This window comes from Scyliorhinus canicula, chromosome 7 (assembly GCF_902713615.1).
Source record: "Scyliorhinus canicula chromosome 7, sScyCan1.1, whole genome shotgun sequence".
NCBI classification, from domain to species: Eukaryota; Metazoa; Chordata; class Chondrichthyes; order Carcharhiniformes; family Scyliorhinidae; genus Scyliorhinus; species Scyliorhinus canicula.
The window spans coordinates 22,828,579-22,840,943 of record NC_052152.1 but is presented as its reverse complement, the minus strand read 5'-3'; the positions used below and the strand labels follow the sequence as shown (position 1 = coordinate 22,840,943).

Here is a 12,365-nt window from a genome sequence, read left to right as displayed (position 1 = left end):
GACTTATTTTGTTCCATGTGAATGAACTAAAAATCCCTCTAATTTCTTTTAGGACCCCAGCAGACAATAAGATTGGCAGCATTTGCGAAGGATACAATAACCTCGGCAGCACATTTATCTTTAATCGCGCCCCCCCCCAATAGCCGCAATTAACTGGGGGACGTTTACCCCATACAAATGCTTAAAGGAATGGGTAACCACGATGCCCAAATAAGTATAACCTGCAGGGGACCATCTAAATTGAAAATTAGCAAAGGAGGGTGGTCTCCCTAACCACTGGCATAGATTCAGACTTTGTAAAGCTGATTTTGTAACCCCAAAAAAGATCTGTCCACCAGATCAATAATAGTGGGAAGAGAAATGTCTGCCTTAGATACAATTAGCAACACATCATCCGTGCAAGGCATGATCTTATGATGTTTCCCTCCACTATGTAGTCCAAGAACCAAACAGTCCTGTCTAATTGCCTCCGCCAGAGGCTCCAGGAGGCCATCAAGTGCAGGATCGTACGCCTCATGAAGAACTGGCTAATTCTAGTATGACATTGTTGAGCAGAGAAAAAAGTGAATTATTTATTTTTAGGATGCAGTGTTCTCCACATGTCCAAATTACCACACTTCCTCACAAACCAACAGGAGAGCCCGCATGCTGGGCGGGAGGGTTTCTGGTTACTCATAGTTGTCCACTTAGGGGGTTAAGGTGCCAATTGAAGTCCCCATCAACAAAGGAGATAGCCGAAGCCACTTCTGCAAAATCCACAAAACCTTCAGTAACAAAATCCTGAATGAATTGGTGGACTGTAATGTTCATTAACGTAAACGATTCTCCATAGACAAGTCCCTTTAACAATCACATATTTAGAATTTAGAACAGTACAGCACAGAACAGGCCCTTCAGCCCTCGATGTTGTGCCGAGCAATGATCACCCTACTCAAACTCACGTATCTACCCTATACCCGTAACCCAACAACACCCCCTTAACCTTACTTTTTAGGACACTACGGGCAATTTAGCATGGCCAATCCACCTAACCCCGCACATCTTTGGACTGTGGGAGGAAACCGGAGCACCCGGAGGAAACCCACGCACACACGGGGAGGACGTGCAGACTCCGCACAGACAGTGACCCAGCCGGGAACCGAACCTGGGACCCTGGAGCTGTGAAGCATTGATGCTAACCACTATGCATGTCTACCCACCCCTTACCCTTCACCCACTTTTCTACTTTAAAAGGAACATTTGTATTGACTAATATTGCTACGTCCCGGCTACTGTTCGAGAATGAGGCAAAAGAAAACCTCCCCATCAAGTCATGCCTCAACTTAAGTGCTCCTTGTCATCTCAGTGAATTTCCTGCAACAAGGCTATGTCAACTTTATCCTTTTTTAAAGCAATGACAGGATTTCTTTATTTTAATAGGGTGATGCACTCCTCGCACATCGTCAGGGAACACAATTTTAAATTGGCGTTGCTCAATCGAACCAAAAAATATAGGATTTTTGCACCATATTTGGGCATGCACCAAAACATACCTTCCCCATCGCCAGTCCTACCAGAGGCACCATAGACTCCATCTAATCGATTTTTCTCTGATATGTGATATGTCTGTAGCATTGCAAGATCCAACAATTATTCAACCCCCAACATGGAAAAAAAATCAAATCAATCACATTAGTTCTAGGGGACCTTCCTCAATACGAGGACCCGTAGGCCATACCGCCATTACACTCGGGAGATGAACCAGAATGAGAATAGAAGCCAAATGACTCTCCCGTATTTTGACCACACCATGAAGACCTAAATCATTCACGGGTGGCATGGTAGCACAATGGTTCGCGCTGTTGCTTAACAGCGCCAGGGTCCCAGGTTGGGTCACTGTCTGTGCAGAGTCTGCACATTCTCCTCGTGTCTGCGTGGGTTTCCTCCGGGTGGTTTGGTTTCCTCCCATATGTCAAGAAAGACCTGATGTTGGGTCATTTGGACATTGTGAATTCTCCCTCTGTGTACCCGAACAGGCGCCGGAATGTGGCAACCAGGGGCTTTTCACAGTAACTTCATTGCAGTGTTAACGTTAGCCTACTTGTGACAATAATGATTATTATTATATAAACCAGAATAAGACTGGAAGCAAAATGACCCTCCCGTATTTTGACCCCGCTCATGAATACCTAAACCATTCACCTATCTCCTAGCAATGGCGCGACTCAAATTAGAACGATTATAGTAAGGATACCAAAAAACCTACATTACCATCATAAGTGTGTGGCTAAGAAGAAAAGACTGATAACTACTATCACGTGGCCCAACTACCATACTTCACAGCGCACTCTTTAGCTAGAAGGAGCATGCTGAATGTGTATTCCATTCACGTTAAATGGAAGTGCCTGAGATTCTTAGAGGTAAAACATTCAGTATAGTGCTCAATGCTGAACAGCTCCCTGCTAACATAAATAAAGCATCAAGCTTAAGAAACCGTTGCAGCCAACTCTCAAAATATTTAATAGGGATCTTGCCCTCCACGTGGGGAGGTAGTGGTACAGTGATATTGTCACTGGACTAATAATCAAGAGACCCAGAGTAGTGCTCTGGGGACCTGGGTTTGAATTCAACCAGGGTAGATGATAGAATTTGAATTCAATAAAAAAAATCTGTAATTAAGAAGACTAATGATGAGAAACCACTGTTTAATGTCGTAAAAACCCATCTGGTTCACTAATGCCCTTTCGGGAAGGAAATCTGTCATCCTTACCTGGCCTGCATGTGACCTTCAGCAATGTGGTTGACTCTATGCCCTCTGGGATGGACAATAAATGTTGGCCCAGCTAGCGACGCCCACATCCCATGAACGAATAAAAAAGAAACTCCTTCTGGCAAATCTTGGTTTTCCAGCTCCTTCAGGGTTTCGGACATGCCATGCCGACGATTTCTAGGGATTGCATGCAGGCCTCAGCTGAGGAAGTGATATCATCGGCATTCGGGATTCTTTCTGTTTTTCCTCTTTTAAAAAAAATAAAATAAAAATTTTTTATTGACTTTTTTTTTCAATATAACTCCGTGAAACCATAATACACAACAAATACAATTCCAAACAATACAAATTCAACCTCCCTCCTCTCCACCTTACACCAGAAAGTAAAGAAACCGAGTCAAAAGCAGGAACCCACCACCCCCCTAACATCTGACAGTGATCAACTCCCTAAAAAAGGAAATTAAAGGCTGCCATCTCGAGTAGAACCCTCTTGCTGACCCCCTCACGATATACTTGACCTGTGCAAAAACTCCATAAGGTCACTCAACCAGAACAAAGCACTGGCCACATCTGGAGTCTTCCACCCAAACAGAACTCTCCTTCAGGCTATCAACGATGCAGTTCCGAGCAGTTCGAGACAGCAGGCAAAGCTCCTGCTCAATCCCAATAATCCATGACATGGTGCTGAAGACGGAGACCCAAAAGCTCACAAGTTTAGGACATGACCAGAATATTGATTCGCCGAACCCATGAACAATGCTCACACCTATCCTGTACTCCGGGGGAAAAAAAACACACACAACAAAAATAGAAACCGTGGGAGGATATTCATCTTTATCACTTGGACCTTGCTAGCTAGGGAGATTTTCCCACTTCAGTCAGACCAGCAAAACGTAGTTGATGGAGCGAGAGGAAATTCACCAGAAAATATTCACTTTTGTCTAAGGTCAATACATATCCTGAGGAAAAACTCCGAAGCAGCTTAAATCTCTTCTATATTGGAGAAAGCAGCAGAGATCCACGTCCAAGATGCCCTATGCCCCCTCCCACCCCTCTCTTCCCCTCCACCTTGTAAATAACCTCTATGCTCTAGCCAGAGGTTCAGTTGCCAAGACAAACAATCGTGGGGGCAATGGACATCCCTGTCTTGTACCTCTTTTCAGCTGGAAATATTTCGAGCTCAAGGCATTCGTATGAATGCTCGCGGTGGAGGCTGCATATAAAAGCTGGATCCGCGATATAAATCTAGTCCCAAGGCAGCACGGTGGCGCAGTGGGTTAGCCCTGTTGCCACATGGCGCTGAGGTCCCAGGTTCGATCCCGGCTCTGGGTCACTGTCCGTGTGGAGTTTGCACATTCTCCCCGTGTTCGCATGGGTTTCGCTCCCACAACCCAAAGATGTGCAGGTTAGGTGGATTGGCCATGCTAAATTGCCCCTTAATTGGAAAAAATGAATTGGGTACTGTAAAAAATTTTTAAAAAAATAAATAAATGAATCTAGTCCCAAAACCAAGCCTTCCAAAAATCTCTAACAGATACCACCACTCCACCCTATCAAATGCCTTTTCAGCACCCATTGAAATAATTACCTCTGGCTCAGGGACAGGAGAGGGGTGGGGACAAAATAACATTAAGTTGGCCGACAGCTGCCTGCCTTAACAAACAATCTGTTCCTCCTGTAGGATCTCTTTTATTTTCTAATGAGTCAATAGTCCGGTTGATTGGAGGTGTCAAAAATACAACTTTATTGCTAATTGTTAACTTGAATACTCTTGAATAAGAACTCAAAATTTAGCAATAAAATGTCAGACAATACAAACAAGGGTCAAACATGTGGCAAAAAAAGCATTAAACATAAAAGCATAAAGAAATCACAAACAAATAGATGATTCAGGAAGGCAGGAATTCAGGAAAGGAACTTTGATCACCTAGTCCTACTTATAAGGGATCGCCATTACTTGGTAAATCAGACTCCAGAACTACTAGCAGGTAGAAACATTTTTTTGTTTTTGCCGGACAGGGTGGTACGTCAGCTATGACTTTCGATGGGGGAGCTTTTTATGAGTGTGAGATGATTGTCAAGTCACGTGTTGCGCACCAGCTGAGGTGACGGGCGATTTCTTGGGAAATAAAGCAGGTAAAGGACTTGAGTGGCAGTTTGTCTCAGTCCCAGCCAAGGATAATGTGGCTTTTGAGGGATTTTACCGTAACTGTTAAAGTCGGAACACCCAAAGGATGGGTTGTCAATGTTGGAATTCTTGGATGGTTTGTCTATCCCAGTGCTGGAGCAGGAGAGAAGGGAGGAACTGGAGTCCCACTTAGAGGAGGTTGTGAAATTCATGGGTCTGATGCAGTCGGGTAAGACGCCTGGGATGGATGGATTCCTGATTGAATTTACTTTTCACTGTACCTCAGTACATGTGACAATAAAACCAATCCAAATGTACAAATAATGGGCGCAATTTAACAGCTTTAGCACACTTGGCACAAATCCATGCGAGCCAGTTCTATCGTGGGAGCGACCTAAATAGGGAATCTCGCCAGGTGGCAAGAGGTTTGCAATTGAACCAGCTCACTCCCATGGATTCAGGAACTCGCCGAGGCGTAGCGAGGAAACAATAATAACCAATTAAATCCAATCTCCATCTCATTAATCCAACAGTCCCCTGGTAACTAACGGGCTTGCCAGTCCGAAGTCCCGCGAGCAACGATTAGTACTGGCCCACACAAAGAAGGATCAAGTGGAACAGCACCTGGGGGTCTCCAAGGTCGTTGGAGGCCCCTGGCTAGACAGGGCAGGGTGGTACTCTGGCTCTTCCCCTCCACTGGGGCACCTTGGCACTGCCTGGTTTGCACCTTGGCACCGCCACCCTGGTACTGCAGCACTGACAGGGTGCCACGGTGCTGGGGTGACATTGCCAAGGGTCTGGGCCTGAGGGGATCTATCCCTGTGAGAGGCGGGATGAGGGTGGTATGGATTGCGGGCAGTCTAAGTGCCGTTCAATAGTGGTCAGGAGCTTGCCAATGTGGCCGTTCGAGGAGCTTGCGGGAAACCTCACTATTGCACTTCTGACTTGTTCTATTTAATCGCACCAATGTCTGAGTGAGACCCAGGTGAGTTTTCTATCCTTTTTGCACATCTTTGTACACTTGAATGCGGATGACTAGGCTAGTTTTCTCCAGTGCCTCGCTTATGCTGTCCAACTTATTGTAAGTTCACTAGTTGCACTCATCTGTTCTATCTGGAGTAGTAGTGGTATTTCTTCTGCAAAATATTATGGATGTTGGCTGAAATAAAATCAGGAAATGCTGCAAAATACTCAGGTCTAGCAGCATCTGTGGAAAGTGAAACATTGCTCTTTTAATAAGAACATAAGAACTAGGAGCAGGAGTAGGCCATCTGGCCCCTCGAGCCTGCTCCGCCATTCAATGAGATCATGGCTGATCTTTTGTGGACTCAGCTCCACTTTCTGGCCCGAACACCATTACCCTTAATCCATTTATTTTTCAAAAAACTATCTATCTTTACCTTAAAAACATTTAATGAAGGAGCCTCAACTGCTTCACTGGGCAAGGAATTCCATAGATTCACAACCCTTTGGGTGAAGAAGTTCCTCCTAAACTCAGTCCTAAATCTACTTCCCCTTATTTTGAGGCTATGTCCCCTAGTTCTGCTTTCATCCGCCAGTGGAAACAACCTGCCCACATCTATCCTATCTATTCCCTTCATAATTTTAAATGTTTCTATAAGATCCCCCCTCACCCTTCTAAATTCCAACGAGTACAGTCCCAGTCTACTCAACCTCTCCTCATAATCCAACCCCTTCAGCTCTGGGATTAACCTAGTGAATCTCCTCTGCACACCCTCCAGTGCCAGTACATCCTTTCTCAAGTAAGGAGACCAAAACTGAACACAATATTCCAGGTGTGGCCTTACTAACACCTTATACAATTGCAACATAACCTCCCTAGTCTTAAACTCCATCCCTCTAGCAATGAAGGAGAAAATTCCATTTGCCTTCTTAATCACCTGTTGCACCTGTAAACCAACTTTCTGTGACTCATGCACTAGCACACCCAGGTCTCTCTGCACAGCGGCATGCTTTAATATTTTATCGTTTAAATAATAATCCCGTTTGCTGTTATTCCTACCAAAATGGATAACCTCACATTTGTCAACATTGTAGTCCATCTGCCAGACCCTAGCCCATTCACTTAACCTATCCAAATCCCTCTGCAGACTTCCAGTATTCTCTGCACTTTTCACTTTACCACTCATGTTAGTGTCATCTGCAAACTTGGACACATTGCCCTTGGTCCCCAACTCCAAATCATCAATGTAAATTGTGAACAATTGTGGGCCCAACACGGATCCCCGAGGGACAACACTAGCTACTGATTGCCAACCAGAGGAACACCCATTTATCCCAACTCTTTGCTTTCTATTAATTAACCAATCCTCTATCCATGCTACTACTTTACCCTTAATGCCATGCATCTTTATCTTATGCAGCAACCTTTTGTGTGGCACCTTGTCAAAGGCTTTCTGGAAATCCAGATATACCACATCCATTGGCTCCCCGTTATCTATTGTACTGGTAATGTCCTCAAAAAATTCCACTAAATTAGTTAGGCACAACCTGCCCTTTATGAACCCATGCTGCGTCTGCCCAATGGGACAATTTCTATCCAGATGCCTCGCTATTTCTTCCTTGATGATAGATTCCAGCATCTTCCCTACTACCGAAGCTAATCTCACTGGCCTATAATTTCCTGCTCTCTGCCTACCTCCTTTTTTAAACAGTGGTGTCACGTTTGCTAATTTCCAATCCACCGGGACCACCCCAGAGTCTAGTGAATTTTGGTAAATCATCACTAGTGCATCTGCAATTTCCCTAGCCATCTCTTTTAGCACTCTGGGATGCATTCCATCAGGGCCAGGAGACTTGTCTACCTTTAGCCCCATTAGCTTGCCCATCACTACCTCCTTAGTGATCACAATCCTCTCCAGGTCCTCACCTGTCATAGCCTCATTTCTATCCGCCACTGGCATGTTATTTGTGTCTTCCACTGTGATGACCGACCCAAAAAACCTGTTCAGTTCCTCAGCCATTTCCTCATCTCCCATTATTAAAACTCCCTTCTTTAAGGTTGTGGCCTTTGATCAGAACTGGGATTTTTCTAGCTGCTGCCATTCTGTTGCCTCTGAAAAGCTCCAGAAGACTCCCAGGAGTTTAGTGTTAATTATCTCTTTAATTGTGTTTAATTGTATTCAGTGGTGGGTATTGACTGGTTATTCAGGCTGGTTTAGCTCAGTTGGTTGGACGGCTGATTTGTGATGCAGAATGAGGCCAACAGGATGGGTTCAATTCCTGTACCTGCTGAGATTACTCATGAAGACTGCCTTCTCAACCTTTCCCCTTGCCTAAGGTGTGGTGATCTTTCGGTTAAATCACCAGTCCATTTTTCCCCTCAAAGGGGAAGCAGTCTGTGGGCATCAGGGACTATGATGAAGGAGCAGACTGAAACTCTGGTGGTAGGGTTCTGGAGATGTATGTCTGAAAAATGAAGGAGCAAGTGAAGGAAATTCTGGTGGCTGGGCTTCGGAGATACATGTGTGGAAAGTGTATCTTTGTAAATAGAAACTTGCGTAAAGATTGGACTCTGGGCAGCATGGTGCCACAGTGGTTAGCAGTGCTGTCTCACGATGCTGAGGTCTCAGGTTCGATCCCAGCTCTGGGTCACGTGTGGAGTTTGAACATTCTCCCTGTGTTTGTGTGGGTTTTGCCCCCACAACCCAAAGGTGTGCAGGGTAAGTGGATTTGCCATGCTAAATTGCCCCTTAATTGGAAAAAATGAATTGGGTACTCTAAATTTATTTAAAAAAAGATTGGACTCCAGTTCTATCATTTGTCCCCAGGCTTTCTGGAATACAACATGTTATCAATGGTCACCTTCATGCTGTCTTCGTGACAGCATCTGCAGACATATTTCGTGACATCATCTAGCTTTACTGATGCACCACCTCTTTGACTGCACCATTACCGTTTGTTGTTAATCTACCAGCCTTCGATGAGCTAAACATTTGTTAGACTAACGTTATTGTCTTCAGTCTCTACCGTACACTCTGTATTCTTGCCAATGACTGACCCCCTGAACTGTCCCGGACCGAACCTGACTGCTCTCAACTTTGGCATTCTAGTTGAATCTTGAGATAAGCTTCTGGCTCCATAACTTGCCTGTCACAAAGTTTACATACTTCACCTCCATAAAAGTACTCAATTCTGCTTTGACCTCGGCCCATCCAATGCTGAAACCTTCACATCCAGAGGAATGCTCAAATGCAATACTCCCCAGCTTTTCTTCCTCAACTCTCCATAAACATCAGCTCATCCAAATCGTTGCCTCCTATATCTTCCACTAGCCTGCCCATCCATCATTTCTGTGCTTGATGACTGTAAACCACTTAAATTTAAAGTCCTTGTGTTTAAATTCCTTTATGACCTCCTCGCCTTCGCGAAGTTTGCCGATTGCTTAATATGTTCAGGATATGGTGCCACAGTGGTTAGCACTAATGCCTCACGGCACCGAGTACCCAGGGTCAATCCCAGCCCTGGGTCACTGTCTGTGTGGACTTTGCACGTGTCACCCCCACAACCTGAAGATGTGCAGAGTAGGTGAATTGGCTACGTTAAATTGCCCCTTAATTGGGGAAAAAAAGAATAGGGTACTCTAAATTTATATTTCAAAAAAAGGATATGGTACCATGCAGCAAATAAATGAAGCAACTTGCACATTTCCTATGGAGAAATATTTTTTTGCTTTTGCCCATTCATGATATCCTTGTGCCATTCAGAACCTTATGCCATGCAGTTTTCACTAAATTCTCTGACAGTGTGTTCAATGTTAGCTTCTGGACTGTGATTTTCAAAGGGCTACGGGGCCGGGGCCCAGTGGAGTTTCGATGGGCCATGTGCTGTACTCCTGCTTTTATTTCTTGTATGTGCAGTCAGGAATGTGATTTTCTATCTTTATTTCATGGTGCTACATTTGGTTAAAATCTGCAATTCGTGTAGTACTTTTTGCCTTCATCTATAATTGCAAGCATGTCTTGCTATTTCTTTAGTAGTTTAAATTAATTGTGGTTCCTGATCTAAAGAATATTTTTGTCTTTAAAAGGTGGTATGTTCCTAGCGGCTGGCAGCAGTGATCATGTGATCAGAATATATTACCTTGGATCTGGAATCCCTGAGAAGATTTCTGAATTAGAATCTCATCTGGTAAAACGTTACTGAAGTTTTGAAATGGACTTGAATATTTGCATGCTATTTATAAATAGTGAATTCCATTTTTAAAAAAAACATGTTTATAAGCAATTCCTCTCCTAATCATAAATTATTTTCAGGCACAGAGTCTTAAAGATATTAATTTTCATATTGTAATAAAGCACTTTTCTTTCATTGTTTAAATTAAATTACACTCTAATTCCGTTCTTAGTAAGTTGGCTATTGTTTGTGATATTAGTTGACTTTTAGCCTTTTGTCTCGTTGTCTATTCTGTTCCGTAGAATTGTTTCTACAAAAGGGGAAAAAAGAACTTGAAGTTAAAATTGAAGATGCAATTTCACCCTGAATTCAGTATTGATGGAAAAACCATAACTGTTGTTTTCTTACTCTTTTAAATATAATTTGTATTGTTTCACATAAATTCAAGGTACCTTTTTATTCTGCGCAAGGATATGACTGCTAATCATGGACATATTCATTAATGAGTTGTACGAGAATGGCCCAGTGTATTGTCCTTCCTTTGCACAGTAGTGGAATAGACACAGCATGTCTATGTTCGGTCTTCCTGCTCTTCCATGCCTGAATTGTACATGAGACAGCCCATTTCTTCCACAGTTTTTGGATACAGCAGATCATGGATGTTTCTGTAACAAAGACCCATATATGTGATTAGGTCATTAGCCCGACCAGAGGTGACTAACATGTATGCTGGGAGGTCACATCTCCATTCCCAACAGATGTTGGAACCTGCTGGATGTGAACCAGAGACACTGACTTGTTTTACTCATCAGGGATGCCTGGAGTGTGTCTCAAACCGTAAAATTCTGATTCTGGTGTGAATGCTACCTCAATGGCTCACTGAAATCAGGACAAAATGCGGGAAGTACAAAGTAAATTAAATAATTACTGAAAGGAAAACAGGTGAACCGACTTTTTTTGGTTCAGATATCGACAAACTCCTGTTTCCAATGTTTTTTTATTTTATAGCTTGTATTTTTTAATCCTTATTGACCTTTCTTTGGGTAGCCCTATATAAGTGATCATATGCAACAGTGTATATTCGGCACTATGTAAAAGAGTTGTTGGAGGTGACGTGCTTTTTTTCAAACAATCCATCATTTAATCATTTGTATTTATTTTCACCCTTTCAGGACAAAGTAGACAGTATTCAGTTCTCCAATAATGGTGATAGGTAAATATTTTATTTGTGGTTATTGTCATTATGCATATACCATCTATTTTACAACTAAACTTTGGATAATTCTTTGAGGGGAACAATATGCATGGAAATTATTTATTGGTTGTTCGTAATCGGACTTTGCCATTGCACTAACTGTTTCTGCAGTCGACATTTGTCAAGTTCTAAGTATTGACAATTATGTTAAATACTGGCTGAAATCATTCATTGTCAATGGTTCTTTACACTCATTTTTTTTTAAAAAGTAGAAAATACTTTAATGGGCAAGTGAAATTTGACAGCTGTGGTAAATAATCTTTATCCCATGAGTGAATCTGATCATATAACTGTCATTCATGGGTTTTGTGGTCAAGATCTCCTGCAGTTTAAAACATGCATCATAGCTGCCATCTGTGTATGAATATCCAAGTTAATATTTCCTTTTAAAAATATAGTACTAATAACAATAGTACTAATAAAAGCTTTCTATGTAAATTAAAGACCTGTTTAATCTTGAAACTGCACTGGCTAAACTTGAAATAGTATTACCATTTTTACTGTTTGTTTAGAGGTATCCCAATTTGAATATATGTATAAAATTATGCATTATGCTTTTCCTTTTCAAACTTATCATTTAGAGGGGACATTGCAACTTTCCATTTCAAAAACTAGATTAAAAGTAAACTATTCTTCTTTAGATTGTTAAGTCATAGTTAATTTGATTGAAAAATTCTAATATGTAGTCGTGTATGGTTTTATTCCAAGATATATTTTGCAGCTATTTTAATTTGAAGTTGGTTATTTGTTCCATTAAGCTGATCACCTTCGTTTTCAAATTGTGCAGTGTGGTATTTTTAAACAATAAGCTTGCAGACCACCAAGATACAAACGAGCTTTATTGGAAAGGTGTTTACTGAACAGGCTGCAAAGTTAGACTGTCCACTTAAATGACCAATGATGTCATCAATGCGTCACGTGATCAGACTCTTAAAGTGACTGTGTTCCAACAAGGAACAAACATGAATGCGCAACACTTTCTTCCCCCTTTACATCAGAGGTTCCTGCAATGAAACACATTAACATTTACAATATGAACAATTAATAAACAACAGCAGTCAGTAAGTTAGACGTTTTGGAGGACGTTGATTTCTGTG

General features: G+C 42.3%; 1 protein-coding gene across 3 annotated transcripts in view; it reads left to right on the top strand.

The window, feature by feature from the left end:
* The window catches only part of LOC119968780 (bromodomain and WD repeat-containing protein 1-like), a 232,603-nt gene that overhangs the window by 33,087 nt on the left and 187,151 nt on the right, over window positions 1-12,365 (top strand). For all 3 annotated transcript variants that reach the window (XM_038801511.1, XM_038801510.1, XM_038801509.1), the window contains exons 11-12: window positions 9,928-10,028; window positions 11,186-11,226. In XM_038801511.1, coding sequence (XP_038657439.1) covers window positions 9,928-10,028; window positions 11,186-11,226 — 142 coding nt within the window. The remainder of the gene's footprint in view (window positions 1-9,927; window positions 10,029-11,185; window positions 11,227-12,365) is intronic.